This window comes from Cryptomeria japonica, chromosome 7 (genome assembly GCF_030272615.1).
Source record: "Cryptomeria japonica chromosome 7, Sugi_1.0, whole genome shotgun sequence".
NCBI classification, from domain to species: Eukaryota; Viridiplantae; Streptophyta; class Pinopsida; order Cupressales; family Cupressaceae; genus Cryptomeria; species Cryptomeria japonica.
This window is the reverse complement of record NC_081411.1, coordinates 323,239,695-323,255,702: the sequence shown is the minus strand read 5'-3', so window position 1 is coordinate 323,255,702 and position 16,008 is coordinate 323,239,695. Positions and strand designations below refer to the sequence as shown.

The 16,008-nt window shown below is 32.5% G+C and overlaps 1 protein-coding gene across 1 annotated transcript in view; it reads right to left on the bottom strand.

Moving 5' to 3' along the window:
• The window catches only part of LOC131046702 (uncharacterized), a 112,574-nt gene that overhangs the window by 29,740 nt on the left and 66,826 nt on the right, over positions 1 to 16,008 (bottom strand). The window contains exons 4-7 of the mRNA XM_057980483.1: positions 14,053 to 14,111; positions 13,800 to 13,899; positions 13,658 to 13,687; positions 13,505 to 13,546 (exon numbers count right to left, since the gene is read on the bottom strand). Of these exons, the coding sequence (XP_057836466.1) occupies positions 13,505 to 13,546; positions 13,658 to 13,687; positions 13,800 to 13,895 (168 nt within the window). The 5' untranslated portion in view covers positions 13,896 to 13,899; positions 14,053 to 14,111. The remainder of the gene's footprint in view (positions 1 to 13,504; positions 13,547 to 13,657; positions 13,688 to 13,799; positions 13,900 to 14,052; positions 14,112 to 16,008) is intronic.

Sequence of the window (16,008 nt, the reverse complement as noted above, 5' to 3'; positions counted from 1 at the left end):
GAACATCTATAGGACCAAACACATCAAAATGAATAAGATCCAAAACAATAAGTTTTATGAGAATTCAAGTATAACTGAACACGGTTTTGTTTTCCATAAATGCAATGCTCACAGAAATCAAAGTCAAGATTACAATCATTCAAACCTTCAACAAGGTTATTATTTTTCAAGTTCCTTAGACCCTTTTCTCCAATGTCACCAAGCCACTGGTACCATAACATAGTCTTCTCTATAGGTAACTTTTCTTTATAAGAAAGATCACCCTTAGGTACCCAAAAGCCATTTCCATCTATTGAAGGTAAAACCCTCAAATTTTCTGATGAAGTATCCACATATTTAATTTTTATAGAAGTACTATTACACTCAATAGTGTATGTGTCTAGCTTATACAAAGTGTCGAACTTGACACCTCTAGAAATTACCATGACACCCTTAATCATCTCACATATTGCTTCAGAAAAGACTATCTGCACACCCGCATATATCAGTTTGCGCATAGATAACAAATTTCATTTTAATCCAGGGATATGCAACACACAATTAATGCTTTTTATTCTATCATCATAAAACTTGATTCTAACTTTACCTTAACCAATAATGTCTAAATGTGAATCATCACCGAGATACACATTACCTCCATTAAATTCTTCATATTTAGAAAACCAATCTACTTGAAGTCATATGAAAATATGCACCTGAGTCAATTAACTAGGCATCATTACTTGCATAATTCGCCAAAACTGCAATGAATGCATCACCATCTTCCTTCTTATACTGAGAATCAGAATCAAACTTTTTCTTTTTCTTCTTCTTTTGCTTCTTTGTAGTCCTTACGGATGTGACTTGGTTTACTATAATTCCAACAAATGAGTTTGGACTTTCTAGGATATTTCGATCTCCCTCTGGATTTGGACTTATCGCGCTTCTCATTCTTCTTTCCTTTCTCCTTAGGTCTTCCATGAATAGTTAGGGCTTCCTTTGAACTAATGGATACCTTCATCTGCATCTCTTCACCAAGTAGGGAACCCACCGCATCTTCAAAATTCAAAACAACAGAAGTACTATTGATAGCCATAACAAGAAAATCCCATAAATCAGGCAAAGAGAAAAGCAAGATATGGCATTTCTCCTCTTTGTCCCTCTTAACACTGACAAATACCAATTGATCAACCAACATATTGAGTGCTTTCAGGTGGTCTACAATTCATCTACCCTCTTCCATCTTCAAGGAATAAAATTTCTTCCTTAAGAAAATTTAATTTAATAAAGATTTCGCTTGATACATTTCACCAAGCTTAGTCCATAGCTTCTTTGCAGAGTTTTCTTTGTGGACATTGATCAGAACAAAGTCTGCTAGGCACAGTCTGATTAGACCCTTGGGTTTTTAGTCCATAACATCATACTGAGCCACCATACTAGGATCTGAGGGTCTTTGGACATTCTCATCAACAACATCCCATAGATCTTGATCTATTAGCAGATCTTCCATCTTTAGCTTCCACATCGCAAAATTCGTTCTATTAAATTTCTCCACCTCTATTCTCCCTAATGAACTTGACATCTAAAAATTCCTGCAAGAAGATCAAAAAGTGTCTTTTGCACAAGCTCCCACTCAAATTTGGATTAGTTCAAAAAACCCAACCCACAACTAAAACCAAAGGTGATCAGGCTCTGATACCACTTGTAAGGAAGTTAAGTAGCATAACAACTTCCTAGTCTAACCTTGAGAGGAGATTAATGCAAAACTTTTATAGATCATCACAACAATTATAGAAAATAGAAATAAATATAATAACATTCAAACCATAACACAATGATTTACATGGGGAAAACCCTATTGAGAGAAAAACCCCACACTCCAAAATCCACCCAATATATTATTCAACAATCAAAAAATAGATTACAATATAGTTGCAGAGAAATTTCTTCATAGGAGTACCACTAATCAAATATTCACAAATAACTCAATAGCCATAAGACTCTTATGCACAACCTCTATCTCACGCACCTCATATATAGGAGATACAATACAAGAAACCGTCAAACGGTATTACAAAACCATGGGCTAAAAATACCCAATAAAGTATAGCCGACCTTATCTCCAATATAGATTCCTTATGAAATGTTAAAAAACACATCAACACATGTCCCTCCCTTTTACAACTCATTTATGTGTCTAATACAAATTATATTTCCTATTTCAGGAGTACAAACTTCTAAAGGCCATAACTTGTGAACCGTGTGTCTGATTGAAAAACCGTTTGAAGTGTTGGAAAGCTCGTGAAGTTCTCTATCACCTTGTAAAATACTATTCCATTTATTTCCACTTTTTAAGTCATTTAGGAGGGTCTAAAGTCCCCAAAATTAAGTTTAAACCTTTAATCGCACCCCTCCAAAATGAAAACTTTAATATCTTCAAAACTAGTTGTGATCTTGTGAGGAAGATTTACCGACATGCTTATCTAACCAACCAGAAGCTTCTGGGATAATTTCACAACATTTTGTGCTTAAATCAAAACTTACTATAAATAGTAACCTCATGTAAATGCAAGGTTGAGACACCATTTTTCCAAACACTCAAACCATTTCTTTGCAAGCATAATTCTTATTTTAAAATTAAAAAAGGAAGAAAAGGAGGAAAATCTAAAACATGTTAGTGTTGTTTTACAAAGATTAACAGAAGATAAGTTTCTATTTAATATTAATAAATGCACCATTATGAAGGAGGATCTGGTAAATTTATAATTTATTATTTCAAAAGAAGGCTTACATATGGATCCTGAAAAAGTTTAAGGCAATATTATATTGACACACACCTAGAAGCATATTTGAAGCAAGGATTTTTATGGTTTAGAAAGGTTCTATAGGAAGTTTATTAGAAATTTTAGTAGGATATGTGCTTCTATCACTAAAACAATAAATAGAGAAAGAAGAGAGTTCAAGTGGATGGTTGTAGAGGAGTGAAGATTTAATAGTTTTAAGAGGAAGGTGATCGAACAACCCATACTAGCTTTACATAATTTCAAAAAAGTGCTCCAAGTTGATTGTAATGTGAGTGGGACAACCATAGGAAGAGTTTTAAGTCAAGAGGGCATACCTATAGCTTACTTCAATAAAAAGATAAATTAAGCCAAGATGAAGTAGTCATCGTATGCTCAAAGGATATATGCTATTGTGTAGGAACTCATAAAATGGAGACATTAATTATTGCCCAAGGAGTTTGTCCTCTACATTTATCATCACACACTTTAATTGATTAATAGCCAAGGTAAGTTAAATCAAAGGTATATGTGGGTATAATTTATTCAAAATTATTCCTTTGTTCTAGAACATAGGAGCAAAAAATAAAATCGGGGAGCTGGTGCATTGAGTAGGAGGTGCTTGTGATGGAAAGAAACGAAGGTGATTTTTGGGGGTTTTGATTCAATGAAGGAGATGTCTGGGAAGGATCCTATATTTTCTAAGGCATGAGCAACTAGTAAATATCCAAATGAAAATGATATCTAACCAAATGGTTGGAATATTTCTTCAACAAGGGTTATTGTTAAAGGAGCAATGGTTATGCATTTCAAGAGGATTTTAATGAGAGAAAAAACTAATTATAGAAAAATGTAGTGGGCGACTTAGAGGACACTTTGTACTAGACAAAACTTTGGGGTAGCTTAGTGAAGGATATTATTGCCGAAAAATGAGTAGGGATGTAAATAAAATTGTGCAAGGGTGTTCAATATTTCAGTATGCAAAAGGATTAAACCAAAACATGATGTTATATCAACCTTTGTCAATCCTAGATAGACCATGGGAAGAAGTGAGTATGGATTCAATCCTTGGATTGTCAAAGACTCAAAAAGGTGATAATTCCATTTTTTTAAATGGCACATTTTATTCTATCCAAGAAATCAAATGATGCATCACACATTGCAAATTTATTTTTCAAAGCAATTGTAACTATACATGGTTTGCCAAAAAGCATTATTTTAAATAGGGATACTAAATTTGTTGGACATTTTTGGAATATACTATGGAAAAGGTTGGACACAAAATTGATTTTTAGTGCATCCTATCATCCTCAAATTGATGGAAAAATAATTGGTCAACTACAACCTTAAAAATTTGTATAAGTGTTTGATTGCTCAGAAGCCAACGTAATGAGATGTGATTTTATTGCAAGATAAGTTTTCTTACAATAACTCAAATTAAGTACAAATTAAGTACAAGTAAGGTTCCCTTTAATATTTTCTATAATGTTATCTCAAGAGGAGTTCATGAATTAAGAAACAATGTAGATCTGGGAAATATAGGTGCTTTAGTTTAAGACTATGTAGAGTATTTGCAAGAATTACACAAGAAATTAAAGGAGTCTAAGTTGGAAGCAAGCTCTAAATGATACAAAGAGTGCATTGATTTAAAAATAAGGAAGGAAATTTAGGTGGGAGAATTGGTTCTAGCTCATTTATGGAAGGAAATCTTTCCGCGTTGCACCTATAACAAATTGAAATGAAAAAAGATTGGATCGTGCGATGTAATTAAGAAGCTTTTAGCCAATGCTTACGAAATAGAGTTTCCCCTCAAGTTGGATATTCCATTAATATTCAATGTGGCTAACTTATATAATTTTAATGATGTAATTAAGATACTAGTGGAAAGGATGGTATTATCTTATATTTTCAAGATGCAAAGTAGTGGGTGTGGTGGATACTAGAGAAGAATTTGATGATGTGATAGATTCTATAACAATAAAGAAGAGACGGGGAAAGGAGTACAAGGAGTATTTAATCAAATTAAAATGAAAGAAAATGGAATAAGCAACATGGGTTGTAGCTCCAAAACTTTAGAAGCTTGGAGTTCCACTATGAGATAAATTTTCATGAGTTCTTAGTCATTAAAAATTATTTAAAGTGCCCAATGTGTTTGATGGATGAGCATCTAGGTGCAAGAGCATTCTTGTACACCAAAAAATTGTCTTTTTATTTAACTTTTGTGATGTTTATTATTTTGTTTCATAGGCATGATTAATTTTTCAATCATTTTTCCCTCAAGCTCCTCCACAATCAATTCAATTTGCAAGGTGATTTTTTTGGAAAAATTATTTCTCTTGAGCTTTCATGCACATGTGCCTATTAGGAGCTATTTGCATACCTTGGGATCTCCATCCCCAAATTGCTCTTAATGTTGCAGTAGCAACAACTAGTAAAATTTATTGTTGGTAGGTGATTTTGAATTTGAATTTGAGTGGGAATTTTTTGCGTGGATATCCCCAAGATAAAAAAGTAGAATGTTCCCCAAATCAGTCAGGTCAATTAGTTAGAGATTGTATGCAGAAACAAGAATAATATTTTTTGTTCTTCGAGTGTTTTAAAGAATATTGAGAAATTTTGTGCAACAACAACTATGGTTTGTGTTTGTCTTGTTGAGTAGTGATTTCTCCTGATAATACTTTGTAGCTCTAAGTGAGTAGAGTGTGAGTAAATGAGAGGGATCAGAGAAGCGCTATAGTTTGTGAGAGAGCTCAGTGAAGCTCCAAATTGTTTGGCATTTGGGAGAAACTCCATGATGTTGCAAGTTATTTTGTAATCAGTAACTATAAATAGTTAATTTATTTTTTGAGTTTCTAATTTATCTTGTAAAATGTTTTTACATTTAATTGAAGGAAAGAAAGATCTTGCATGCCTCTAGTTTTTGTTTTGTCTTATTTGATAATTTTGCCTCCACTGTGTATTGCTATTGACTGGAAAATTTGAGTTATAATCTCAAAAATTTATTTTTTACATTGTATCAGACCTCTGTATTTGAGCATTTTGGTTTTCCAATTTGGTATCAGAGCATTTTTAGTCTTGTAAGTTGGTAGCAAGGCAATTTAGCCCTAAATACTTGTGAGTTTGGGTTTTTTTTCTAGATATTGAGTTTTATTATGTAGGGGACATGGTTGGAAATGAAGGAAAGAGCTAGCAGTAGGAATTGTTCTTTAATGGACAAAAATCTGATTTTTGGTCAAAGAAGATGAAGACCATCATTGTTGAAAATTATTTGTGGGAGCTTTTGGTCAATGGATTTGTGAATACAACTAACCCAGATCAGTTTGCAACCCACACAAACCACCAAAAGACCTGGTTGAGAGAGACAAGGAGAAAATATGAAAAATCCCTTACTATTATTGACTTATCCTTGATAGTAGGCGGTATTTTTCATAATAGCAGCAACTAGCTTTGCCAAAGAATCCCAAAAATTCCTCCAAACAAGCTATTTAAGGGATTAATAAAGTTCATTTGGTGAATCTCCAAATGTTTCAAAGAGATTTTGAGACTCTTCAAATGAAAGATAGTGAGTCTATTTTAGACATTTACACAAGATTCGCCAGTTTATCACAAGTGGAGAAACCATGGAGGAACAAATGATGTGTGGAAGGTCCTTCATATTTTTCCCTCTAAGTTTGATGCAATCTTCATTTCCATTGAAGAGGACAAGAACCTCTCTACATTAACAGTGGATGAGTTAATGGGTTCTCTTCAAACCCATTAGCAACACCTAAATAGGGCTGATACATATATCCAAGAATGAGGTTTTAAAGCTTAAGACAATGCAAGAGGTAGGGCAGAAGAACCAATGATGAGAGGAGCTCAAGAGGAAGAGGTCATTGAAACTCTGAACAAGAGAGTGTTAGAAGAGATATCTTAGGATGATCCCAAAACCATGAGGGAGCAAGCACTTGTCAAACCATCTCCAGATAAGGCAAGAAGAACTATAGTTTGAATCAGAGGTATGCCAAAATTAATATTGAGTATTAGTATTGTCATAAGTTTGGTTATTATGATAGTGAGTGGTGGAAAAGCACCATAATCAGTCAAAGCAAAGTGCAAATGTGGTTGAAGGTAATTAGTCCACGACCTTCATTATGTGCAACATTGGTGAAGAAGGCAGCCCCAATGTTTGGTATTTGGATAGTGGCTATAGTAACCACAAGAGTGGTAATGAATATTTTTTCTTTCATTGAAAAAAATTTAAAGTCTGAGACTAAGATGGGGAACAATGAAATAGTTCTTGTTGTGGTAAAATGATCTATCATGATCTGCACCAAGCAAGGTAAGAAAAAATAGATATAAAAAAAAATGTACCCTAGGTATAAAGCACAATATCATGAGTGTCATGAACTAGGGAGTAAGGAGTGGAAAAGTAACCTTTGTTGTTCCCCATTTTACAACTACACAATCTATTCCCCCCCCCAAAAAAAAAAATGGAGTGAATGAGTAATTTTCTCTCTCCCACCATATGAAGAAAGATCCATGTCCAGCTAATTAGAGAAGTGATGATCTCTCCAAGGAGTAATTGTATCTCTCTCATCGAGCCTATTGCCATGCCAATACCATGATGCCAAATTAGATTATTACGTAGCATGGCTTGCAACCCCTATATAGCCTTCAATTGGTGGGTTCAATAACCTCAACCCCACCATGTATAATTGGAATGAACGATTATATGCCAAAGGCCCAACCCCAAAAGAATAACTCACCTCTCACCCAACCACATACAAACACAATTAAGAAAGACAAAGAGACCTTCCTCTTGGACAATTGATCCAGAATGGATACAAATTTCTAATGGAGAAGGGTGAATGTATATTTTTTTATAAGAATGGGAGTAGAAAGTTGTTGCAGTAGTTCAAATGGCAAATAACTAGATGTTTCAATTGAGAAAAGAGACATGTTTCTCTTCTCAATCTATGTTTGCACCTCCCAAGAATGGAAATATACAACAATCATCCTACAAGGTAGTTACTAAAGACCCCTCCAAGCTATGGCATCTCAAGTATGGACATTTAGGCTATGCTAGTTTAAGTTTATTGTCCAAGAAAAGAATGGTAGATGGTTTTCCAAGGATAGTAGAGCCTAGTAGAAAGTGTGAGGCTTGCATTTTGGGTAAGAAAAATAGGCAGCCCTTTCAATTGGGTAACTAAAGAAGGGAAAGAACGCTATTTTATTTGGTGCATATTGATTTGGTTGGCCTTATGAAAACCATATCTATTGGCAAGAGCCAATATTTTATAACCGTCGTTGATGATTTAAACCATAGAACATGGGTTTATTTTTTATAGCATAAGTTTGAAGCATTTGATAAGTTTTATTTTTTAAAGCCTAGGCTAAAAAGGAGAGTGGACATGTCATCAATATCCTAAGGTTAGATTGTGGAGGAGAGTATACCTCCAACACTTTTGTGCATTTTTGCAAGCAAAATTGCATCAAGAAGGAGCTAATAGCTGTTTATAGTCTTGGGTGAAATGGAGTGGCTGAGAGGAAGAATAGAACCAACATGGAGATGGAAAGGAGTATGCTAAAGGAAGAGGGACTCACAAATGAGTATTGGGGAGAGGTTGTAGAAACAACTATTATTTGATAAATAGAAGTCCACCAAGGAAGTTTATGACAAGATTCTACAAGAGGTGTGGTCAAAATCAAGTGGACCATTGACCACTTAAGAGTGTTTGGGTGTGTGGCATATGTTGATGTGCCAAAGGAGAAGAGGAAAAATTTGGATGAAAAGGGTGAGAAGTGAATTTTTATGGTCTATAGTGTTAAGTCCAAAGCATATGGGTTGTATAATCCCATCACCAAGACTATCATCATTATTAGAAATCTACTAGTCATTGAGAATGAGTCATGGGATGTCTTGGTGGATACCTCTTCATCCACCTCACATGGAGTACCTATTGATGATGAAGATGATGAGTATCAAGAGGAGAAAGATGTTGCAACAACCAATATGGAGAGCTGCAGAAAACTCCCAAAAGCTCCTGACATAGACAGGCAGTTGAATAGACTATCTCATAATTTAGTTTGAGAGAGATACATATAACTCCAAACAGCTCCTAATGCGAGCAGGCAGAAAGGAAAGTAGTCATAGATGACCAGATAATTATCTATAGAGAGATCTTGATGACTCCAATTAGAGTCTTCACAATAGAATAGTAGCAATAGTGAGAAATCAAACCATAATCTCGCCTCCCTAATGCCAAAGAAGACCAAGACTCTAAGGGAGATCTACCAAAATGAAAGGTATGATGATGGATTTGATGAGAATGTGAATTTTACATTATTTTCTCATAGTGATCCAATTTATTTTGAGGATGCTATTAAAAAGGAGAAATGGTGTAAGGCCATGGATGATAAATAGATCTAATAGAGAGGAATAGAACATGAGATCTAACTAGTTTTCCTCCTAACAAGCAATTTATTATATTTAAATGGGTCTATAAGACCAAGAGCAATGTTGAAGGAAGAATAGAGCAACATAAGGAAAGATTGGTTGTCAACGGGTACAAATAGTAGTTTGGGAGAGATTATAATGAGATGTATTCCCCTCTTGCAAGGATACAAACCTTGTGGGTAGTCATAGAAATTGTAGCCCAATATAAATCAAAGGTGTCTCAAATGAACATTTATTCCACCTTCCTTAATGGGGTGTTGAAAGAGGAAATTTATATGGAGCATTCACTTGGTTATAAGGTTTCAGGTCTTTAAGGCAAGGTATATAGGGTGAAGAAGACTCTTTATGGGCTAAAGAAATCTCCATGAGCATGGTACAACAAGATTGACTCATATTTGATAGGTAATTGCTTTAGCAAAAATGATGGTGAGCCCTCTCTTTACATTAATTTAGCTAATGGTAAGATTCTCATTGTTGTCTTAAATGTAGATGATTTATTTTTCAGTAAAGATGATGATTTCCTCATTCTTGATTTTAAAGAGGACATGAAAAGAGAGTATGAGATAATAGATTTAGGTCTCTTGAGATATTCTCTAGGCATAAAATTAAAACAAATGTATGATGGTATTTTTACCTTTCAGGAAAAGTATGCAAATGAGAACTTGAAGAGATTTAGAATGCACGGTAGGAAACCTGCACCAACACCAACAATTGTAGGTCTTAAATTGAGCAAGGAAGATTGCAATAGCAATGTGAATCAAACCATGTACAAGAGTTTTCCTAAAATATTTCAATGTATTTGAGAACAACTAGGTCTAATATTTAATGCATGCAATGAATCTAATTTCTAGATTTATGACCTCCAAAGGACTCCCACTAGAAAGTCGGTAAGATAATCCTAAGATATGTGCATGGAACCAAGAGATATGGCATTTTGTATAATGCAACAGATGATTTTATGTTGGTTGGCTATACGAATAGTGATTGAGAAAGAAGTATAGATGATAGGAAGAGCACATTGGGCTATGTGTTTCATTTGGGTTTGGGTGTAATCTCATGGGCTTTTAAGAAGAAAATAATTATTAACATATCTACGGTTGAGTCAAAGTATATATCAACAAATGGAGTAGCATTTCAAGTTGTCTATTTGAGAAGAATCTTGGTATATTTGAAGGAAGAACAAGTGGATGGAACAACTATTTATTGTGGCAATGTTTCAACAATATCTTTCACAAAAAATCTTGTGTTTCATGGAAGAAGCAAGAAAATTTAAAATAGGTATCATTTTATCAAAAGATTAATTGAGAATGGTGAAATTAAAATAATTTTTTACAAGTCTAAGCAGTAGCTAGCAAACATTTTCACCAATCCTTTGAGTAAGGACAATTTTGAACACCTAAGAAGAAATTTGGGCATAGTTGATTTGGATTAAGAATGATCATGTTTGTTGACTTAGGAAAAATGGAGAGTATTGAAAAATTTATTTCCCTTGAGCCTCCATGCACACCTACCTATTAGAAGATATTTGTAGGAATTTACTTGTATGTAGAGATTGGGATCTCTATCCCCAAATTGCTCCTGGCGTTGCAATACCAACAACTAGTAACATTTATTATTGGTAGGCGATTTTGAATTCAAATTTGAGGGAGAATTTTTGTGTGGACAAACCCAAAACCAAAGAGGAGAATGTTCTCCAAATCAATCAGATTAGTTTCTTAGAGATTGTATGTAGCAGCAAGAAGAATGTTTTTTGTCCTCTGAGTGTTTTAAAGAATATTGAGAAATTTTGTGTAGCAGTATCTATAGTTTGTGTTTGTCTTGTTGAGCATTGATTGTTCCTGATAACACTTTGTAGATCCAAGTGTGTAGCGATAGATATAATGAATATATGAATAAACAAAAAATAGGCCTTCAATAATACTACCTCTGACAATCTCCAAACATATAGATGTCCTTGAATCTCTTTCTTAAGTGACTAACTCCACAACAATCACAACACATTGACTTCGTCAAAACTAACTTCTCTAGATAATATTATCATGTAGGAGAAATGCTAACATTGATCCACACACACATATACACTCATCCAATTACACAACCCATCAATATCAATTTGATATTCTATATATATTCTTCTTCATTAAAAAAATCAATTAGGTTATTCAAAACAAGGAAAAAGAATTTGTGTTATCAAGTTGGCCACCAAAATATAATTATGGTAAAAGTGATCCAAACTATGAGATGTAAAGGACCTACAACATCTTAAAACTTCTTTCCAAGAAGGTAGGAATAATTCACATGCTATCAATCATCCCCCAAAGGTCAACAATAGGGTAATGTGTAGATACCCCAAATAGAACACTACAAGACAATCCAAAACATATATTTTAGATGAAAACATCCAATGCACATCCCTACACACCAAGGTAGGACCCAAAATAAATATAAAAACTTCTAAGAAATCAAAGACATGCATGGATTCACAACACATCAAGAAACAACACCACTTGGATGAACCAAAGTAGTTATCCCAAAACATAGTTTCCAATCACCATGCATCATCAATACAAGATTTTATTATTATGTAGAGCACACTAACATGTTCCATGAACATCCAAGAATATTCTCAAATCCTTCTTTCACTTCATATCAAGATCATACTGGCACAACATAACTAATACTAAAAACTTCATTTCAAAGAGCCAGTCAAACACAAAATATAAAATCGTTAATTGTAAACCACAACACGATTTGATAACTACATTGAGACATAAAAAAGAAATTTTAAATATTTCCTCCAAGCTGTAACACCAAAAACATCAATGTAGAGAAAAAAAAAGCATTTCTCGAGCCACTTCAGATAGAGAACCAAACTATTACTCGATAGAAATTACTAAACATATTAGCTAAAAACCAAGGATGTAAAAAGATAGCCATGCAATGCCTGCAAAGCATAACCATTATATCCAATTTTATAAGACCATATTGGAAAATGCAAAGGAATGTAGAGCATTCTTCTAGGAACACATCGATACATACTTATACCCACTTTCTACATAAGGCTTCCATGGACCAAACTATCCCCGAAATAATAACTTATCATTCAATAAATCATCTTCATTATATTGTCATGTATCTAATCCTAATCTTAATATCTCAACCTATCTAAACATCAACATATTATCATTTCCATTAGCATTACCAACAGTATCAATACAACCAACTTAGTACAAACATCAAACACTTAGGAGGTGGACATTCATAGACCAACCACAACCAATATCCATTTTTTCCTCTCGTCATCTCATCCTTAGTGATCTAATCACCCATACATATAGATACTTATTTCAATAAAGATAATTTCTCAATAACTACAATGCTAATCAAGAGTTAGTCATCTCTATACCACTTCATATTTGATATCTTCTTCAAATATTAATACATGTAACAATGTCATAAATTATGCTATATATCAACACCAAGATGGTGGACATAAAACACAAATCATGTACTCAACACATCCTATAGATCCTTCACAATTTGAAACAATCCTCTACATAATAACACATATCAGACACTCTATATACTAGATCTTTAGTCTTTTTTGAACAATTCCTTATTCAGCTACACCAAGTGACAACACTTGGCCAAGAGAATCAACAACAAGCAGGCATACAACCACCATAGAGAATGATCAACCAATCTCAGTATAGACATCATACAATTTCACCATTACTACAGCAAGAAGGCAACCACAATTACCATTTTCTATAGGTTCAACTACCCATGTATATACTTTTTTTGTATTTACTATAAACATGACCTAGGAGGTACATTTTCTTACTATATTATAAGAGGATATTTGATTGGACTATGTTTATTCTTAGAAGCATTAAAAGATTCTCCTATGTCATTTTGTACTACAATAATATTTTAAAATTCTTAATGTGCTATATGATTTGGCTCTTTATAGACCCCTTTCTCCAAAAATATACAAATATATTACGTAATCGCGACATTAAAATAAATTCTTTATATAAATGGTAGTTATAGTGGTATGATATCTCAAATACATCTACCTAAAATATATCACAAAAAAGTATTCAAGTTATTTTATTTTATTTTCTTCAAATTATTTTATATACTATATGAATAAAAAATTTAATGTTTAAATTTATATTTATTATCAAATATTAATTAATTGACTTGTAAATAACTAATAAATTAAAATTAATAAATCTATGTATATAATTGATGCATTATTCTCATTATAAAATAATAGAGCCAAAATAAATTAAATACTTACCTTCACTTTTTTCATCTCCATTTCTCTTGTATGAATTTCATTCTAGAGAAAAAAAAGATCCATAATTAGTTGAGATTCAAAAAAAATATATTCTACCCAAATAATAATATATAAGGAAAAAATAAATTATTTAATTCAACTTCTACTGCTTACTTTTTTTGCTATCTCCTCATATAGTTTTTCCTATGACAAACAAATGATGAATATTAGTATATATTTAATTCTAATCAAAATATATTCAAGCACTCAATCTAAATCATCTACCATTATTTATGTTAATAAGTTATATTATTACTCTTCTTGAGCGAACTCGCATTCCTCCTATTTCAAGCTTATCTTCTAGTTCTTTTAATCTTTCTAGGCTTTCTCCTTCAAGGTCATTACCATTCATCTGTCTGAAAAAATTGTAGGAAAACAAATATTAAATATAAATATATAAAAGTGTATTTCATTCATCATTTAAAATAATGTAAAATCGTATAAGAAAATAATTAATTTATTTACTTTAGTAATCGAAAATCATATAAGGAAATAATTAATTTACTTACCTGACTAATCGACTAAGATCTAGGTATTCTTGCCTTAAGCTTTCACTTGTATAATCAATCTGCAACATTTACAATTATATTTTGAAATTATTAGTTGAACTTAAATTGAATAATAACTTTCAACAATGGAAAGAGAAAACAACTCTTCCAATATATTTTTATTGAAAAAATAATGAAACTTTAATTGTTTTTTAATTAAAAATATTTAAAATAGTTGATTTATTAATATTTTTTTATAAATTATGAATATTTTAATGAAAAATGTAGTTTTTGAAGTTTATATTAATAATTTCTTCACATAACTGTTATTTATCTCATTAAATTTATATCAATAGGAAAATGTGTGAAGAGATAAAAGGTTAAAACTAATGTATATATTAATTATTAAATTAAATAAGTAATAATTTATCTTCATAGTCAAGGAAACTAAAATAGATATATATTTAGTAGGAATGTAATGTAATTTGATAAAAAAAAAAGCTATTAAATAATTATTTTTGTATAAAAAATAAAAATTAGGAGTTTTTAAAAGGCCCTTACTCTTTTATGCAAAGAAATAAGATAGATCTAAAAAGTCTAATAAATAATGATTAATAACATTAATGGGAAAATAAAAGAAATAAAAATATTAGCAATCAGCTACAATCAAAATCTAGTGGGCTCAACATGAGGCAGAAGGAAAATAGATTAGGGACCAAAAATGATTGGCCTAATCAAGGTAGTCTAAAGTTAAAATATTTCAAGAAGCATTGAAAGTGTCCTTTCAATCAATTCCTACAACATATTTCTTCCTATATGAAGCACTAATTTGAATAATCTCTCTTGAAAAGGACTAAAGTTATCAATAAATACAGTCATCCTTTATCCCTTACTTTTACTAGGTGAAATTTGCTAAGCATTTGAATGGTTAGGAGCCTCACAAGTCTCATCAACACCCCTAAATTCTATAATTTTCCTCTCCTGAAAAACCTCATACCATTTTTTTTTTAAGATGGTTTTGTTGGGAACTTTACTTAGAGGTTAAGATATAATATCTCTTTCCCTAAAAAAAAGTTCCAAAAATAGAATTCAAATATAAATAAATCTTAAAGAAATCACTACAAACTAGAAGAGAATATTAGTCAAATAGAGTAAGATTATTTTAGATACACGATTTTGAGGTTAAATGAATCTAAAAGGAAATAACATTGTCCACCTCCATCATAATGCTAAATCTAGAATAATATAATTATTTCCTAATATTTGTAATTGCATCTATCAATAAAAGTTATTTACAAAATATTATTTTTTTATATAACATCAACCCATTATTCTAGTGGCACACCAAGGAACTTAATCCAACTATGAGTCATATTAATCTTTTTCTTTTTAAGATTTAAAAGTAGTGCCCATTTCTTCTTGAATGAATATATCTTAGTAAAAAAGCATAATACAATCAAGACAATTTAAATATAGTCATGTTGATTAACAAAAGACACTAGAAGAGAGCAATATTGAATCTCTATTAGTGGGATGGAGAGAAGTGGGGAGGAGAAGGGGAATGGTCAGGCCCAAAATTCAAATTTTTGGGGAGGGAGAAGTAGTTTAGCAGCAGGACAACATGCAACAGGAGATTCAGGGAGCTGTTTGGAAAGGGAGAGTTCAAATGGTAAGGAATTCAATACTCATTTGGATTTGGGGGACTTAGGTGGGGGTACTAGATCACGAGAGCAGCAGATAGTAGTAGACAAGGTGAATGGTTAGGTTCAAAATTCAAATCTAGGAGGTGGCAAACCTGAAGTAGTTTCAGGACAGTAGGCGAAAAGTGGTTTAGGGGATTCAATGAAGGGAAAAGAATCTAATGGGAAGGATCTTGAGACCCTTTTGAAATTGGGGGGCCTAGAAGGGGGTCCAAAATTGATTGGACACATTGGTAAATGGTCCTCTTTGTTTGGTATCAAACCCAAAGGTAAGTCA